The 20131-nt window shown below is 37.7% G+C and overlaps 1 protein-coding gene across 3 annotated transcripts; it reads left to right on the top strand.

Annotated features, from left to right (window-relative positions):
- Positions 1-5516: 5516 nt before the first annotated feature.
- On the top strand, positions 5517-19992 carry si:ch211-225h24.2 (uncharacterized protein LOC564539 homolog). 3 transcript variants are annotated; one of them, XM_067482158.1, is made up of 4 exons: positions 5521-5891; positions 10952-11008; positions 16962-17077; positions 18279-19992. In XM_067482158.1, the coding sequence occupies exons 1-4, from the start codon at positions 5805-5807 to the stop codon at positions 18715-18717; spliced, it is 699 nt and encodes a 232-aa protein (XP_067338259.1). In that variant the 5' UTR covers positions 5521-5804; the 3' UTR covers positions 18718-19992. The 3 variants fall into 3 exon arrangements, with proteins under 3 accessions (XP_067338260.1, XP_067338259.1, XP_067338261.1); XM_067482159.1 differs by lacking the exon at positions 10952-11008 and having other exon boundaries at positions 5517-5891; XM_067482160.1 differs by lacking the exons at positions 5521-5891; positions 10952-11008 and adding an exon at positions 13298-13591.
- Positions 19993-20131: the final 139 nt, after the last annotated feature.

The following is a 20131-nucleotide window of genomic DNA, read 5'->3' as shown; positions in this document are numbered from 1 at the left end:
TACAGCAATCCTGCCAACTTTATCTTGCTCAACATTTTTCAAACACAGGGTAAACTCCGCAATTGCCCAGAAAAATGTTTAAGAACATTTTCACCCTGTTTCCTGGAAAAATCAGTGAATTTCCAAGTCTTTGTCTCACATTTGAGGGTTATGGTTTGTCACTCTCTACTCGAAATAGGTTTATTCTTGCCTATTAAGGCTTGTTCAGCTTAGCAAGTTAATCTGGTTATCAGACAGTTACTGTTGTTAGCTGTAAGCTGTAGGCAACTCACGGTCAAGTCTATGACACAGAGTTCTGACCTAGTTATGCGTCTAATTGCTTTGGGAAAAAGCCCAAATCTAGCACACTAGGAGCCAGTCAGATTGTGTTAGTCTATATTTAATGTGGGAGTTTAACAGTACCTGCAGTAATTAACATGGGTCTGGTAACTTTTGGGACATGCTAAACATCGAAAATGTTGCTGTATGTTTCAAAGGCGTTTTGAGCAGGAAGACACACCTGTTTGTCTGTGTTTGTTTTTATTAGGTTCCCAGCCTCAGGGAAGAGAGGAGTCAGGAGTCAGAGACAGGCAGACCAAATTTCCTTTCTCACACACACACACACACACACACACACACACACACACACACACACACACACACACACACACACACACACACACACACACAGGGGTCTATTGTGTGTCTGTGTCTGTTTTAGCCCTGTCTCCAGGAGGCTCTTTTTACCTTCTCCTACATCCAATGATAAAGAGCTGAATGTCTTTGCCACCGATGAGAAAGAATGATTGACAGGAGGTTTTGCAAGGTTATGTCTCTTTACAGTATCATACATGTAGCAAATACGAAGAGCAGCCTATACAGTACCTGTGTATCATTTGCATCTTCATCTGTGTTTGGTTGCCTCAATAAAAACCTTATAAATCAATGCTTATAAAACAGTGAGAGAGCACAAATATGATCAGTCAGTGTAGGAAAAATCCATTTCAGCTGACATACAAGGTGGGAAACATGCATTGCTGTCTTTCCAGGTTCCCAGGTTCAGTTTCTATGGTGGCAAATCTCTAGCAAACACCTTAGTGATGTGTCCTCAACCAAGACCTTGAATCTTGATACTGGAGTATGGCTCTTTGATGTCAAGCCTTCACTTAAGATGATGATATACAGGGCCTGTAAAAAGAGACATGCTCTTAACTCAGGGGTCACAGAATATGTTGTCATATCAAATTATATATTTTAAGTATTAGATTTCAAAATGACTTATCCTGCTAAGTAACAGTATCTATTATTAATGTCTGATTTGCTTATTTTGCCATTTCAAAATAAGGGGGTGCAGACATTTGCATCCAACTGTACCGTATGTCTCTGTGTAATATTTTCAGTATTGTCATTACTGCATCTAGCCTGTAATCTAGAGCAGTAGATATTGCATTAGATTTGGTCTTTTAATTGTTTTTTCTTCAGGCTATAGCATCTAAAATATTACTTTGACTTTTAATTTTATTTATTTATTCTTGTGTCTGCATTTAGATTTCAAAGAATAAAAATATACTCATGGCAAAAATGCCTCTGACAAACATACTTTATCGATTGACTTCTTAATAATAAAGGACATTTCCTTTTTTAACTTGGTGAATTAGTGTGTTTTCTGTTTGTGCATGTATGTGTGAGTCCTCAGTGATGCAGGCTATTCTTCCTTCCTTTAAATGGGTTAAACAGCGGAAGAGTTAATCTTTGTTTTATATGCGTTGGCTACCTTTAGCTCATTAAAATGTACATAAGCAAATTTTTTTTAGTATATTCCATGCTAACACAAAAGTATGCCATCATGCACAAAGACAGAAAATAAACATTTGTGTAATTAAGATACAGGCAAATAACCTAAAAATCTTACAATGCATAACGTTTGCCATTGTAATTGTTTGTGTGTTGTGTCATGCACTGATTTATATACTGGCAGAGGAAATAGCAGCTGTTTGGATGGGTAATGTTACCTGGCAGCTTGTTACAAAACACAAGGAGGTGTGTATGCCAACACACATTCAGTCTATTTTAGGCCCAGCGTGGAAAACGAATGAGGTGTGACATTTGTGCATAAGTAGCCAATTATAAGTCGCTGATAATGCTGTTTAAAAATGTCCTCTGGCAAGTTAATGGATCAAATGGATAATTTAAAGCCTATGATATACAGTATAAAGAATCTTTCATAATTACCTAAGGAAGGAACGGAAAAGACATCTTAGGTTATAATTACAATAAAACCCAACTACATGAAGAAAAAGCACGTATTTTCCAGGCTTTTATACTAAAGCTGTGCTAATCGTTTAGCACTTCAAATACATGGGTGTCAAACACTCAAACTACCTTCCTGCAGGCTTAAGACCATAATGTTACTTTTTCACCATTATGACATTAATGATAAATGTTGTTTTTTTAAATTTTGAATAGCATTGAGCGAGAATAACAATGACCCTCTGGTTTGTAATTAAAGAGTTAGGTGCTGCAACCTTTAATATTTGCTGTGCATGACTATTAAATGGTTTAGGGGCATTAACAGCCTCCTGTTGAAACTTGTTTTTTTTTCTACTAAATGTTTTTCATAAAGATACCTTTCTTACTCTAACTTGCCTGAACATATTCTGTATCTGTGAATCAAAATAAAAAAAAAAAAACAAGAAGCCTTAAATTTAAATCAACTGCTAATAAAATAAAGAAAATTAGCCAGGAACTCTTAACTCACTTTTTAGATGATAACTGTACATTGAGGCACCATCGAGCAAAGAGTCTCTAAGGAGCATCTTTGGCCTGTGAACATGATTAAAGCTTTAATCTCTCTTTCTGGCTAACAAGTTTTGATGTGGTCCTATGGGTTTGTGCTGGGGAACCCTGTGACCTGCGGATCTCATTGGATAGTTGCTGAGTCACAGTTAATCTCAGCTGGCTCCTTACAATTGCCAACAACTGGCCGGAAGTAAAACAGATTCCTATTAGAGACACGAACATATTAACATGTTCTATATAAAGGCCAAAATCTTTAAATGACCCTCATATTTCATAGCTAAATAAAAAATAGGTAACTGATGTCTTCATATTTTATTAATTTACTAATAGAAGCCTTGAAGAACCTTGTAACCCAAATCCTCTACTGCCTGGTGCAGCTGAAAACAACTCCATCAGGTTGAATCAAAACATTAAAGCTGCTGAGCGTAAAATCTAAATAATGAACCTAAAGATCCCAAAGCTCCCCAGAACTTATGGGGCCATAGTAAAGGGGCTGTAGTCTAAATGAAAATGCCAGTGATTTTCTATTTGTTTGCATAATTGTCACCAAATCAGATATAAAAGACTAAAACCAACATTGAATTGTGTCTACTCACTAACTTGTGTGAATTCACAACCTGATTTTAGCTCATTCACATCGAACCTAATAGTCATCCTTAGCCTTTAGCCACTAGAGGGCCTCAGGGGGAAAATATAATGGATAGGGTCCCCTGCTGCTCTTTAGTGATAAGTTTGTAGCGACTCTAGCATTTTATTTTAACCACTAATCAACATTTATGTGCAGTATGTGAATATTTAATTCATGGTTTATAGTTCTTTATACACTTTTAATACAAACTGCAGCATTTGTCAACAACTTCGCAGCTAACAAATAAAAGACACCTGTCTTCATCAGGTAAGAAATACTGTCAATAATCAATAACTACCCTAAAATATCATTTTTAGAATATACTACAACCACCAGAAAATTGAAATTCTTAATATTACTACAAACCATTAGCACTGAGAATAAATAATAAAATAGCATCTACTAAGCATTTTTTTGGTTTTGTTTTTACTGCTCAGGTTTTAGTCCATCTCCAATATGATTGTGAAAAACATCCCAATATGGAATAGTTATCAAGTATAGTCAGGTCAATAACTAATGCATAATTTATTCTTTTTAGTACATGTCAGTCTATAATATATTATCTATGAATTCTAAAACAAATGTTTGAATTTTGTAAATCCTGCTCATTCTGAGGAGAAAGACAATCGATTGATTAGGGAGGGACTGTAAATCGCCTCTATAGAGATTTTGTGGTCAAGAAAGGGTCTCAAATGAACAATTGACCCAGTGATGACCCTCAGTGTTAAAGGTCACTGACCTCCTTGTTGACAGGCAATCTACATGTCCTTACACCGATGGCCTGTATCAGCTGGCTCTAATGCGCCGACCTAAAACTGTGCAGCAGCAGTTACTCACAAACACTAGAAAACCAAGATCAAAATGTATCCATACGAATAGCTTCATAACAAGGTCACAGCACCACCTAAAACTGGGTGTTTTATCTAAGACTTAAGGAAATTTACCACTGAGCTCCAGGAAAGAAATGATCAAATTCAGATCAAACTACATTACACAAGTAACCTTAAGTTACTATAAACACCACTGTCTCAAAATACTTACTTTTTTGGGAAAAAGAAACAAAACTCATACTTGGTTTTCCTGTAAGTTATCACACTTTTACTGACTAGCTATATTGCTGTATAATGTGGAGATTGAAATGGGAATTTAGAACCCTTGAATCAGGTGAGTGGCTTAACCAGAGCTACTGCGGCTATTTTAAGAGGTCAGCCCACTAGCATAATGTGTCATTTGTTTCCCCTGGCGTCAGTGGTCTCTGAGAGGGAGAGAGGGAGCGAGAGGGATTTCATTTTTGAATAAATACAAAACCACAAACCCCAAAAAATCTTTTCCATTCATAAAACTTCATATTCACACTCATCCTGCAGTTATTTTGTCACTAGTAGATACTAAATAGAGAACTGTGGATTGTTATGTAATAGAACAAATTACCTCTGTCTGTCTTTACGATATCAGTTTTAGAAAAACAAACCTGTGACCCAGCTGTTTTTATTGCAAGGACTCCTCAACAGAAGATATGACAACTACAGACTGAAGAACTGATTATTGTTGCAGCATATTTTGTTTGATTTGAAGTTTGGGAGATAAAAGATGTGTAAACATGATGTTCCAACAACAACTGAATAAATAAATGATCACTGTATATGTGAAGTATTTTTATTCTGATAGTCTGTTTCACTTTTGTTAATAATAGTTATATAGTGGCTACATCTACTTCCATTAAATTTCACTTGTGAAGGATTATTTTGACCAAATTTAACCCTATGCAAGTTAATGATCTAAATACTTCCGCTATTAAATAGGTGAGTGTATTCATAGCTTAATTACACAAAACAGGTTTCTGTATTTGTAAAATGTCACTACCTATGAACGGAAGAGGTTAAGTGTTTTATTATGTGTATGACAAGAACTTCCAAATGTCAGGTTCCCTGTTTTTTCAGTTTCCATCTTATTTAAATGTGAAAAAGCTTATTTAACATGAACGCGCAGCTCGGTGCTTGCATTGGCCAGAGATGAGACGTATGACCCCTTCCCCTCACTGCCATGGTAACTTCATGGCAGCGGAGCGGGGGGGGGATATGGGAGGAGCGACGGTTTGGGATCCAGGTGGCCGAGTCTGCGTAAAAACGCATCAAACACACGCCAAACACTTACGGAACGAATAGTAAGCGTCTGTAAACGAGGCTGGACCCTCCCAGCTCCTGGCACCTCCATGAATGAATAAGCTGTTTTCAGGGAAAAAAAGTCTTCTGCATTTGCTGCTGGAGAAGTAATCACAAAGGAGGAACGCGCTTCGGTGGTGCGTCGCTGCGAAGTCTCCAGAAAAGAGGGACGGAACAGCAAACTTCTCCTAAGGTGTTTTCAAAGAAGACAAGGCAGCGGATCAACTAGCGGAGATATGTTTAAGAAAAGCAAGAGTAAAGTACTGGTGGATTATGCGTCAGAGGAAGAGGACATGTCCTGGCATTATCATCACTCCTACAAGGTAATCATGAGAAGGATGAAAAGGAAACAATGGCGTTTGATGTTGTTAATGTCACATGTTTTTCAACCCAAAACCAACAACCGCTTTGGGTTTGGAGAAAATGACAGTTTTTACTTTGGAAAGAAATCAGCTGGAGACAGATTTTTATAGTGGGCCTCATTATAGGTAAGAAATATGTAAGAAATTAAATTATAATATAAGTAAAGCATCATTAATTGGGCAAAATTTCTTAATTATTCTTGTAATATAAAACTTTTTTTTCCAATAAGAGCTACTAAACTTTCAAAAAAGTGCAACAATAATACCTAATTCTGCTAATGATGGTGGAGCAGAGGGAGAACAAGTGCTCAAACTTATGTCAGCTGAGGAGAAAAAGTAGAGACAGTTCATTGCCTCCCCAGAAAGAACCATGGAAGAATTATTCATGGGTTATTAGTAGAGAATAGGAGAACACAAGTAACAAAAGTCACTGTAGCTGTAAAGGTCAGGTCAGGTTGTGATTAGCAGTCATTGAAGAGCCACCAGCTCTCAGCCATCTGTTTGTTGTGTTTATTATAATTACTTTTTTCAGTCAATCGTTTGAGTCACTGGGAACAGGAAACACTAACACACACACAAACCCAAAGCTCATGTGTACAAACCCACAGCTCCCGCAGCAGTAGTGAGGTCTTACGTATCAGCACTTCACTTGCAACCAGCTAGGCTGCGTCAAGGTGTATGGGGCCAAGAGCAAAAGGCCTTCACCACTGGATCCTAAAAAGTAGCAACCTTGTGAGGAAGCTTATTGTTGAGCTTGTAGGAGTAAAATCCTTTCCACTTTTTTTTCAATCTGTGGAATTTAGATTAGGTTAGGTGTCGATTTCTCATTCAATCAGTTTTAAGGGTTAAGAGGTTTTGACGTGTGTTTTTTCATGAAGCGTGTGTGTGTGTGTGTGTGTGTGTGTGTGTGTGTGTGTGTGTGCTTGTTTGTGTGTGTGTGTAGGGGGGTTGTATACGAACTGTTCGATATATATATGTTTTCATGAATACATGAACGTCATAGGACATGTATTTGATTACTAGAATTTTTAGAACTACATATTAACAAAGAGAGGAGACAAAGTTAACACTTTCAAATAACTCAGAGATCATAGTTTAACACTGTGAACTTGTGATAAACCATTCCAATGCCATATTTTATTCACAGACTGTAGTCCTATCCGTCTTAAGGCAGCAATGAATGTGTACATGTATTATATAGCAGGCAAAATTGAATATGACACCGTTTCCCAACATTTTTCATCAGCTGTTGTGATAATGTCGAGATCTGTAACCTTTGGCTGGGTTTTATTTGCCATTCTTAACTTCCCCCCGGGAACCAATGCTTGTGCGCCTTAATCTACGTCTGAAGGAGTGTGCTTGAGTTCAGTCTCTGACTCTGTCCCCGGTGGTCAGCAATGCTGGAGTTGATCTGAGATTAGACTGGAGACATCCCCTTAGGATTGCTGGGAAAGTCATCAGGGAGGTCTCCTCATGTCACCATGGCAATGAAGTACATCTAGGGGTCAGAGGTTGGGTCATAAAATGTTAAAAGCAGATCTAACTCAGCAGTGATCCCAGTGATTTACCAGGGTTAAAAAAGTATAACAGAGTCTGGACATGCAATCTTTTGCTTCCCTTTATTCAAATCACGGTACAGTAGCTGCACTGTCTGAGCTGCCTCTGATCAGAGAGATTGAAGTGGAGAGAACAAAAGATAGATTATGTTCGTGTTATGATCACATTACATGGATACCTGTTTTGCCTGTTTTCTTTCAGAGACCTTCAAGTAATCAAAATAATATAAATATTCAAAAATATTGGCTAACCAACTTTAAAGCTGCATGGTGTAAGGGGAAAGCAGGAATCAAAACAGAGTTTTAAAAAACTTTTTAATTAGTTATTAATGGAGAAAATGGCTTATTGTCCTGTAATTTCCCAAAGTTTCAGTTAATGGACTGTATGTACAGTTCACTATTTCGAACAGTTCATTTTCTCCTGATGTATTTGAATTGATGAAGTTAATGAGCAACTTGTTTTAGCGGTTTTGTTTATTGGCCACTAAAACAAAGGGGACATCACTTTACTTTTCCTCAGTTTTACTGAATGCTGAAGACTAGTTTCTGTTATCTGGGAAAAGGAGGTGTGATGGGTAAGTTTTCTTAAAAAGAAAAACTACATGTACACAATGTAATTAATTGGTGAAACATATCACCTGACTTTGTATTGCAATAAAGCAAAATAAACGTTACATTAAAAAACATTTAGATGTTTTGTAGAGACTGGGTCTGTTGATTCGTAGGTTTTCTTTCTCCTTTGTGGCGGGGTGGTGTAGGAAACTGCTCAGACTCTCTACAACCATAGTCTGATCTCTTGACTACTTTGCTGCTCCACTGGAGGAGCTGGCAATAGGTGGCCTTTCTCTGGGGCACCCTGAGCGCTTCCCAGTTTCTGTAACCTTAAGGCTACTACTGTTTTGTCTGACTCTGACTATGCAACATAATATTCAAGTATAGTAACAATAGCAATGATTTGTGTTCTTACTGTCATTGTAACATAGCACAATGGGTGTCATTCTTTTGGATTTTGCCCCATATTATCTATGTTTACATTTCATGGGAGCAGCAATTATAAAGAACATTTTGTTTGACAGACGCGTTTCAACTTGTGGCCTTTATCTACATCGACCCCGATGAAGGCCACAACACAAAGCACATTAGCATAACAACAAAATGTTTATTCTCAACGCTGCGTGCTGTGCTGGAGTTTGGACCTCTTCAGATTCTTTCCCCTTCTCCACACACCTTCAGGAGGTGAAGCTGTGCCAGAAATCCCTTCTCTGCTTAGTTTCATGGCATAACGTATGGTTTACATGCTGTTCTCATAGAGTCGGTCAAATCTGGACATCAGAGACAAGCAGGTAGACAGGTAGAGACAGATAATTATGGAGGGATACAACTTCTACACAGACACACAGGGGTAAAAAGGGGGAAAATGGGGGAGGGGAGAAGAGAAAATGCAGGATTTGAAGTCAATATCTTTTCTTCCTCCACAGTGCTCTAGGGTAACAGCAGGCCCTCTGCAGCAGCGTTGTTCTCTCCTCACTCACCGTCTATTGATGTTCAACAGGCTGTAAGAAGCAGCTGTAAGCTTGCAGGAGGTGCATGTGTGTGTTTGTCTATGGCTTAAAGCGGTAACTCACCTGAACACTTCAATAAAACCACTAATATTCAGGGCCTACTTTGGGAAGAGACGTGGATCAGGTCTGTGCAGTACCTTCAGATGACCTCGCACATAAATCATTAGCAGTGAGGAGGTAAAGAAAGGTGAAGCTCTGTGGATAATCTGTTGAAAGGGACAGAGTTAACATCATTGAAATCAAATGTTTGTGATGTTTGTCTTTGAAGTTTAAACCAAATTAACATGATGCCAATGTTGTTGATGTTCCTAAGATTTAGACAAGAAGGTGAATATAACTCTCAGTAGTATGGATCTTTTGAGCTCACTGATGGAATAAAAGACATAAATTCTTCCCAAAATGTTGAATGAATATATTTGATGTGTTGGGTGTAGTTAAGCTGAAACGGCAGAAAAAAAGTCACTATGTTTGGAGAATGGGGAGTACTTTTGCTATGCTGTAGCCTTTGTGAAAATACTATCAGTGTGTTGGTATTAAAATTCACAGTGCATCTTTATTTCCTAGAATTTTTTCTAAAGACAACATTGTTAAATGTACACTCTTACATGCAGATGCAATCAGAGAAGGAAGACAATGACACCCACCCCCCACCCCCACCCCCACCCCCTCCGAGGTGTGAAAGCAGAAGTCTTCATTTTTGAAACTCATTGCTCACTTTAATCTCATCTCCACTCACTCTCTCCTTCTGTTCCAGGTTAATGCTTTTTACGCTGTAAAACAGAAGTCAGCAATCAGTATGTGTGGCTGTTGGTGCAGGAGTGTGTGTTTGATCCCCTCGCATGGCAGAGAGCCAGCAGTCTTTGCTCAGACATGTCTAACCACCATTCTCCTTCTCTCTCATGGAGTTGATAACTGTTAGAAGGTCATACACCTTTGATCATTTTACAGGAATTCTGGCTCCACTTCAGTAATCTTAGGTTCAGCTGCACATCTGCTGTCCTCTTCTTGTCATTTTATATTTAAATAAGTCTTTAAATGCACACTGCAAGTCTATGACAACAGTACACCATACACTATTGGATTTCTTTTGGTTTGGAAACTATTGGTTTCTTCGATAACTGGAATGAGTTTACATATATTCAGTGTGTGGGACGATGCAAAGCTGCAGCTGATCTGAGACTTTACTTACTCTACAGTAAGCCATGGGTTCATAATATAATTTATTATAAAACTTTATTGTCACAAAATATGTGTATAACATCTCCTCCACTACATCTGTCTAATAAATACACATATGCACAAAAAGTCCTTAGAGACATATAAAGTAAATAGTTCAGTGTTGTTAATATCCACACTGTACAGAAGCCCAGGTCAGTTCAATTTATAAACCACGAGTGTCAGGCCTACAGCAGTTTATATTAATTTGTCTTTATCATTAACAGATTTATAGCACCCATTGGAACACATTTACCAAAATAATTCAAATTAAATAATAAAAAATGTAAAACAAATATTTTACTAGGACTGTAGAAAAATGAATATGGAGACTGAAGCACAACCAAACTAAAATAGATGTGCTTACATAGCCACATGGTCCTGCTAAGGCAATAGGTCGTGGATTTGTTTTGTTTCTCTTTTGTTTAAATCTGCCCTCTGAGCCAAGTGACTTCCCCTTGTCCTCCATCCATCCTTCCATCTTACCATCCAAACATATGTGTTTATGTTACAGCTGTGAAAAGGTGTGACTCCGTTATACAGGAAAGCCTGCACACAATCCACACTCACACATCGCCACTTTTTGGTGTGGTCTGCGTGTGTATTTGTGTTGGGGGGTTGCTATATATACTCACTGGTGTGTGTGTGTGTGTGTGTGTGTGTGTGTGTGTGTGTGTGTGTGTCTCAGGATAAGGACATAGAAGGAGAGGAAGAGGAGGAGGAAGCTGTCAGTGGAGTGTCCAAGGTAAGCAGCAACTTCACAGCAATTTGGACATAACACAGATGGAAACACCCTGTCTGCTTTCAAACATATATTAAATTTACACAGTTTTACCTCTGACAGTTACTCCCTAAACATATGTACTTATCCATCAGTATCTTCTCACACATTGACTGTACGCACTCGTAAATGTACATCATTGCACATATGACATTCGTCCAAGGTAACACAAGAAGAGTCCATCCACACACACACATACACACACAGTCAGTCAGACACACAGTCAGACACACAGTCAGTCACACAGTCAGTCACACATACTCTCTTTGGCAGATGACCACAAAGCATTTCACTGTGCAACTGAGGTAAAGTAGGAGACTCAGAGAGGACTGCTGAGGCTGCAGTGTTTATCTGTAAACACACCAGCCTTCAGCTATCATTCCCTGCTTTATTCCTAACTCTTATCTCTTATCTCTCGAAAAATGTCTTGTTTGTTGTTATGGCTCATATGGTACCTTTATGATTATCCAAAACTCCCTGTTTGGAACTGTGGCATAAGGTCAGTTTGTTCAAGCTTTCAGTTGGTGCTGTTGGGACTGTAGTTTAAGGTAGAAATGAAAGAATAAGAATTACACTCATAGAGGAAGAAAACAGGGAAAAAAACTAAAGCACACACACTAACTAAAAAAAAAACAAAACAAAACAAGGAGACCCTTTTTATTGTGTGTTGAGCAATTGTCACTTGACTACTTATTAAAATATATTTATATATTGTATATATTTAACTATAAGGATCTATAAGTACAAACCCTGTAATTACACTGATCAGCCACAACATTAACCTGGCGGTTTTATTAAAAAAATATTATATGATTTATATAATTAAATGCTGATGTGTCATCATATATTGTTTAAAATAAATTGTTTTCTTAGTGGAGTACTTTTACCTTTGTACTTTAAGACAAATGTAGATTTTCTGACTTGTACTTTTACTTCAGAAAATATTTTAAGTGATACTTGTAAAAGAGATTTTTTTTTAGGCCAATGTTATTTTGCTTTCATTTTTACTTGAGAATTGAGTTTATTTACTTCATCCACCTCTGCACACTGTATATTCTATTTTATTGCATACAGGGCTGTGTAGCTGCAGAATGATTAGAGTGGACTTGGTGACCCTTGTCCTCCATGCCATAATTAAGACCACCGGTATTAATGTTTTGACTGATCATTGTATATTACACATTGAGCAAAAATAGGATATGGTAAACGTGCAGTATCTGACCTAACACTTGTTCAAAATGCTTAATGTCATCATTGTAAACTAGAGAGACTAGTGTTATCAGATATTTCCCACCAGCTAAAAACCCACGAACAAAATAACACTGAAATGTTGTCGTCTACACGTGCTTGTACAGTCAGTGAAATCAGTAAAACAAAATACTCTATATCTACAAAAGGTCGACAGTTTAGGTTGTAATATCAGTTGTCCCCTAAAACTGCTAATCCTGGTAGCTCTTGATGCTGCAGGTTTCAGGTTAAGACATTTGTTTGATTACAATTTTTTTTGAGCTTGTCACATTTCAGATCTTTGCAGTCCGTCATGCAGTCTCCTAACCCAATTCTAAAACCCAAATTATGATGGTTTGAAACCCAGAACAGATGAGTCCAGAATTAGAAATGTAGAGAGTGTATGTTTAACCCTTTATCGAATAAGGAACCATATATGGTAATTTCCACAGGATTTAAAAACATCACTTCTCTTAAACTGTTTTATAAAGTACCATTAAACGGAACTGGACTGTGTCATAGGTTCCATAAGATAAATGTCTAAATTTGGAATTGTCTTTCTTTACAATAATTGATCCACATATTCTTCATATTTTTATGCACGGAACTGTATATAGTAAGTTCTTTGACTTTGATTTCCCGCCTACATCTGAAACATTTTTTAAAATCAATAAAGAAAAAATGTCCTTTTATATCCACTAATAACACTTTAGGATAGGAAAAACATTTCATAGCCCTAGGAAAACTTTGTCATCGTCACTTTAAGCTTTCCGTTTGGAAATCATGGTCTTATGATGCAGGTGTGAGGTCAAGCATCCTTTGTGTGTGTGTGCAGTTGACTTAAGATGAGATTATGTGCAGCGTCTTTGTTCATGTATCATATGTAACATCTTCTGATGTGTGCTGAGACCATTACACATAGATGGGGTCATGCTAGAGCTCTCCTGATTGCTTAAAGCTTGTGTGTAAGCCTCTCAGTGTATTGTCTTTAACCTCTGGCTGCCTCCCTACTGTATACGTATATAGCTACAGTAGGCGGCTTAGTTCACAGGACACAATTCAGGACTGATCTGTTTGTGAGGATATGGCTGGCTGGAAAAGCAAAAGGAAGGAAACACGGCATTCTTTCGAGGAGCTTGGCCATTTGGATGGGAACAATGACTGTGGAAGAAAAACAAGGCTCAAAATAACCATAGTCTGTTTAGACACTGTAGATGATTCTTCCACCATAGGTTGTTTAGTTCATATTAGGACACACAACATGGATTGATGAAGAGGTTACATTCAGCTGGACAAGGCAGCTTCACTCTTCAGTATCATGTAACTATTTTTCATGTACTACTTGATGAATTCAGACATAAATATGCCTTTGCAAACACATAGTTCTTCACCTGTATAGATGCTGTAAGGAAACTGCACACTTTCTATGTTGTGCCATAATGTGATTTACCCATGGGCACAATTTTTAATAAAATTTCATTATTAAATCTGACTCAAGGTATTTGCAGGAACATGATTAATGGTCTTTCTGCTGTTTACTTATATGCTTATGAAACAAACCTGATTATTTGTTGAGCATCCGATAATCTGACAATTTTTTATATCACATGATACATAAAATGTTTTTTACATAAAGTCTTTGAAACAACTGCTTGCCGAGGTAGCTTCATATTTTTTATCTAAATTTCAGCATGAAAGTAAGAGCATTCCCCCAGATTTTAAGCTACTCCTCATGCAAAGATTCCAACTGTTAATTGATTGTGGAAAATATTGTTAGATGGAACCCAAATACATGAAGCAGAGAAACACGGGAAAAAGATGTAAATGATCAAAACAGTATGCCTAATATTTGGGAGCCACCAAAATTAAATAAATATACCAAAGGTAAGGCTTTTATATGACTCCCAATTCATTCAATATTTCTAGAATTATATGGCTCTTTAATCCTGGTTTACAGCTCTGAGTTATGGAAGAATTTGGTCCAATAAAAGCTCTATTGTTCTTCAAGGCATGGAGCTGTAGGTAAAGCTCCCCCACACAGCGAGCCACAGTGAGCTGCTTGGTTTACCTGGTTTTTGGCCTGAGAGATTATTGGGCACTGAGCTGCTTTGGATCTGGTGGCCCAGAGGTCAGTGCTGAAAAGAATGGTGAATAGGCAGGTTTCTGTATGTGTACACGTGGACACACACACACAAACACACACACACACACATTATATATACACACATAAGCATATATATACACACACAGATAGAGTCAGTCTCTTTTGAAATCTCTGGTTTCTCAAAGCAGGGCAAACCAGATCCATAGTTTACACTTCACAGCACACAGGAAACAAGCAGGGAAGTTAAGAGAGACTGAGAGAGCAGAACCAGGGTGTTGAAACAGCTGAGGTGAAATTCTGTAAATATTTTTGATGATAATAAACTCAAATTCAAACTCAAATTGATGCATTTTTTTCCACCGGAATTTTCAAAATGATGAGAGAAGTTTGAGGTTGAGATAAGCCAGCCAGAGTAAGTAAGTAAGCCAGAGTAATCTTTTTACAAATCCATCAAATAGCATATAGTTATAAAAATTAGAAGAAATCACGAGTGTTCCCATGTGTGTTAAACAATACATGTAGTTTCTGTAGCCTGTACACACATAGGACACAGTGTTCTTTTAAGGTCATCTGAACTCCAGCATTCTGAAGCTTGATCTCAAACACGGTGACAGATATTATTGTTTGTGTTCCTGTTTGGTCTGAGAGATGACTGCTTTGATGTGCAGCTAGTTGTTTGCTTGTTGTAGCTGCTCCCACATCCTCTGGTCTCTTGTACAGAGGATGAACAACACAAGATAAAACGTATGGTGTTGGTGTTCGGTTTTGGATTGAGCACAGGTCCTCGATAGGCAAAACGTAGAAGTAACAAAGACATTCATCAAATCATGTTGTGAATGCAGAAAGTTTTGATAACAGTAAAGCAAAGGCAGGCTCGGATGTGAGTAGGAGTAGATGTTATAACCTTGACACTGGGAGTTCTTCCCAGGCAGATGGAGAAAAGCTGAGCCAAAAGTTTATTCCACAATTACTGAGGAGGAGGGTGGTATCTGTGAAAGCTGCGAGGGCAGGGAGGAATTCTGATGTGGTGGGGGAGTCTGAGGGAGTCTCAGAGGGAGTGGTGGGTCTTCCACTCCAATGTGCCAAACATTACTGCCTACTCAGTGCAACTCAGGCTTTGGATTTGTCCAACAGCAATAAGATAATGCTCTAAAGGAATAGTGTTGAAATACACTTGCTTTGGATTTGTCCAACAGCAATAAGATAATGCTCTAAAGGAATAGTGTTGAAATACACTTGCTTTCTTACCAAGAGTTAGATGGGAAGCTTAATTCCAGCTTCAATCAAAGTGTTGTTGTTTTTTTTAATTAATACAACATGACCATAAATTATTTTATTTTGCAAGCAGCATGTGGCAAACATGCAGAGGTAACCGATTGGGTTTGGAAAAACGTTCAACTCAGATTAGGTATCACAACACATTAGGTACCAAAAAGTAGCTGAGCACCCACTTTGAGACTTGAGACACTTTTACCAGAAAATTGCATTTTGGTATTGCTTCTGAGGTTTGATTGCCTTGGACAGTGGTTTTGCCTAACCCTACAAATCCTTGCCTTAAGGTCCATCTTCTGCTGAGATCAACAACTTCTGGCTAAAATAGATTCCTTGTTGACCAAGTCAGCAGTCCGCGATCTTTGCCTGAAACTCTGTTCTCTTGTCCCTTTAGGCTGCTTTCATCCAGCCTCTTGCTTGTCGTAGCATTCCTTTGTGAGACTACTTGTTGCTCTTCCAATGAATGTGAATGAAAATTGATTGTAATCACTAATGATTTATCATTGAACAACTTTGCTTGAGTCTGAATTGTGTTGTAAAGGCTGTTTCTCCTCCAGCTCATGTAGAGGAGTCTTTGAGGAAAAATAACCCTGGGGGCTGGTTTCACAATAAAACTTTATGAAAACTTCCTACCGCTTTACCCCCAATACCCAGTTTTGTATGTCTCTGTACTATTTACAGACATTAAGAATCACTGCCTCTCCATAGCAATGAACCCACATGTTGGTATTGCCCCTTTTATACAGGATAGCAAATTGGTGGAACAATTTCACCAGCAGTAGTCCACCACATAATCCTCCACACAATCACAATAATGTTTTTACAGTACACGTTTTCCTACACATTAACCATATGAAATATGAAGCGCTAAATAGTGAACTTTCGCATTGTCTGTAGGTTAGTTTTGTTGTTGCATTAGGAATGAGGCTGGTTAACTTTTCCCTTAGCTTGATGCCATCTGTATGGTAAATATGAAAATAGGTTATGATTTGTGTAAAAAAAACTTCACTTTTCCTTTTTTAAACTTGAAGGTGTTTGAAGGGTTTGTTTTTGAAGGGTTTGTATTGATTGTTAGTTTTGAACAATGGTATGTTTTACTAGTCCAGATCCAATGAGGACATAAACACAAACAATGCAAATTTAAGTAGTTTGAACATGGCTGCATTTCAAAACTCCTGTGAAGCTGAGTTGATGAATTGTGCCTGTTCAGGGGGCATAAATTCCCCCAAATAGGCATTAACAATAACAGGCACCACATGAGGCCATTTATTTTAGCCATGAAATCAAATGCTGTTGTCTGCTGGTTTCTGTCAGGAGGCCAAGGTGAAGAAGATGATGTCTAAGAAAGAGAGGAAGGAAAAGAAAATGTTCTCCTCCAAAGATGACGAGCATATGTTGTTGACCGGAGTGAAGATGGCTGACCGCAGAGGGTGAGGTTACACACACAATACCTACATCTTGCAAGTAACTATCCTAGAGACACCTAAATCTGGTAATTGTGCTTAAGGGTATTTTAATCAGAAGTGGATGATAAAGACAGTATCAACATATATATTCAGTATCTGAGTATTTCCATTTGGTTTCTACATCTACGGCATTTTAGATTTGTTTCATTAATTGTAGTAATTATTTGAGATTATGAGATAATACGTTACTGTGCATTAAAGTACCTGGAAGCAGTAGTGAAAGAAATATATATAAAAGCCATAATATTGAAAGTTATAACTTTGAAAGCCATGTGTTTATGTATGAGTTATTACCTCACCTAATACCTTACCTCACGTAATTCATTACGTCAGAATATATTATACACTGTGTAATATATTATGTAAATATTTGATGTTTAATTCAGGTGAAGTTTATTTTATTTGTTTATTATACAGTGTAATCTTTAATAATGCACCATTAATTTAAACTAATGTTGTTTTGTGTACAACATGTAAATCTGCAAAACAATTGTTAATTTTACTGAAATGAATGTTGCATTTCAAAAAATCTATTTTGTTTTGAAATGTTGTGAAATAGTGGTTTAAAGTAGCATCAAATGGAAAGACTTGAGATATACAGTAGTATCTAAACAATTAGATGACCAATGATCAGGTAACCTTGATAACGCACTTTAAGAAAAAGTGTGTTTTATGCTTTCCAAAACTGCTAGGTGTATTTGATGAATGATGTGCTGAAGTGTGTATCAGTCCTGCTCCAATTTTTTCTAGGTCACATGGTGTTAACAGAGATCTAATCAGTGTCCATTAACATTATTGCTCAAGTGTGTGTAACACAAATATTTACAACCCTGACTATGAATAATGGGGTCTTCTCCAATTGCTTATATGTCAGACAGAGCTTCAGCAGCCATTAACTTTCAGCTATTAACTTTCAGGAAAATCTAAATCCATCACCTCCCTGTGACAAACAACTGGGAATTCTCCATGTAATGAGTTGCTGTATAGGGAGAGTCTGCAGTGTTAAGATATCTCACATACATTTGTTCCCCACCCAGTCAGGGCTATTTGTAGTGATTGAGTGAGTGGTCCAGCTAGTTCGTCCTAGAGTTTTATATGTACACATTTTGTACAACAGTGGATTTAAGGTTTGCACCTCCATCCCTCTCTCTGTTTTCCTCTAAAGGTCTCACAAGAAAATCAAAGATGATGAGAAGGAGAAGGAAAAGAAGGACAAGCCAGAAAAAGGCCACTGTTTCTGGGATAGCGTAACTACAACGATGAGGCAGATCTCGCCTACTAAAAAACTAGAGAAGATGGAGGGATGGGAGCCACCTAAACTCGAAAACCTAACGGAGACTGTTACTGATGAAGTCCTAGAGGAGAAGAACCAGAAAGAGGACACACAGGGGTCCTTCCACAACTCTTTAGGCCTCCCCTTGGAATTAGCTTCGTGGGGAGGCCATGGTCTAGAGGAGGACTCCTCCCGCTATACCAACCTGTTGGACTCCAACGATTCAACATCTGCTGTCAGGTGGACGGCCCGCGCCAAAGTCAAACTGGCTGGCATCAGCAGATTGAGCAGAGGGATTGTGTCAGAGAGTGCATGGGAGGGGTTTAAATAGTAGCCAAGGAGGATGAAGACCTGAACCAAAAATCGGCATGTCCCTGTTGTCTAGTACTCAATGAAGTGTATTTTACTGTCAGCTGGTATTGACAGAATCCCCCTTCATAACACATGAAGTTTCTCTTTGTTATTTTTAATTCTATAAAGACAATATACATGTCATCATACATCTTTACTTTTGAATCACTTATGAATGAGCCTTAATCTACTGTACCATGTCACCTTGGATATCCATTGGCATGGCATTTATTTTATATTGCCCTCATATTAGAAAAGCAATTTACATATAATTTTGTGTTTATCATTGGTAGAGAATATATGGAGACTGTGTTAACCTCACACTGAAGGTATAGTTTTCACTTAACTCAGTGTTTACTTCACTTAATCACTTAAATAATTCACTTATTTTAGCAGTTACCAAATCAGAACAAGGAATGGGAAGCTAAGGTCTTAATATACACACTGTTAATGGGCTGTACAATCATGGAAACGAAATGTTGTCTGGAATACGTGTGTGTGTGAGTGTATGTGTGTCCTCACAGAGTAAGTGAGAGTTTGAGTGGACATGGGTGCTTGTTTCTATAACTGAATTAACGCATTAAAGTCGTGTCCGTTAGCATAGAGAGAATATAGGGGTTATGCGATGTTTGTGTCATATTACTGGAGTTATTATAAACAGTGGTCACAGCGTCAAAGTCGTAATAATGACTGGGAAACTGAGTCTGAGAGATATGACTATATAGTGCTTTAAAACCAAAACTAATATGATTGCCATTGGTACCATTTACATTGGTAAAACATACATTTTTTCAGTTTAATCTAACCCACATTGAATGTATAACCTGCCCCATATGACAGGATTGCAGTGTAACAAAAACAGATGTTTTAAAAATCCATCTCTATGTGTCATAGATTGGTATATTTAAATCTGATATGTAATATTTATAAAAAAAATTAGAATGATGAGAGAAAAAATGTAGAATCTCTATACTTGTTTCTTAAGAAAGGCATTGACTTTTTGCACTTGCCAAGTGCCTTTCAAATCAAAAGATTGACATCATGTGTTTGCTGTAAATCATATCATCCTCTGAGCACAAACTTGCCGTGTTTGTGCTCACAACATCCCTGCAGGTGTGGGTGGGTCAAAGCAGCATGAACCTGTGCTGCATTAGCTTTGGCATATATCCGTATTTCACTTACAAACCCTTGTTCATAGCTTCACTAGCAGGAGCAGTGTTTGTGTGTGGTGCATTATAAAAAAACATTGCTGCTGCGTTTGATCATCTTTCATATAGGATTGAGACAATGAAGAGGGATTGTATTTTTACAGTGTTTTTTTTAGGTGAATAACTTTGCTGCTCACTTTGCTCTTATTTCTTTTGGTTTAATCAATTTACTGGATTTCTCTAAGA

The sequence above is a fragment of the Channa argus genome, chromosome 17 (genome assembly GCF_033026475.1).
Source record: "Channa argus isolate prfri chromosome 17, Channa argus male v1.0, whole genome shotgun sequence".
Taxonomy (NCBI): Eukaryota; Metazoa; Chordata; class Actinopteri; order Anabantiformes; family Channidae; genus Channa; species Channa argus.
The sequence above is the reverse complement of the archived record's forward strand: the minus strand, read 5'-3'. Positions and strand labels throughout refer to the sequence as shown.

Excerpts from the sequence above, each read along its gene's own strand:
- si:ch211-225h24.2 (XM_067482158.1), top strand. The coding sequence starts at position 5,805 with ATGTTTAAGAAAAGCAAGAGTAAAGTACTGGTGGATTATGCGTCAGAG. Across the intron at positions 11,009-16,961 it reads CTGTCAGTGGAGTGTCCAAG|GAGGCCAAGGTGAAGAAGAT; the intron begins GTAAGCAGCAAC and ends GGTTTCTGTCAG. Across the intron at positions 17,078-18,278 it reads AAGATGGCTGACCGCAGAGG|GTCTCACAAGAAAATCAAAG; the intron begins GTGAGGTTACAC and ends TTTCCTCTAAAG.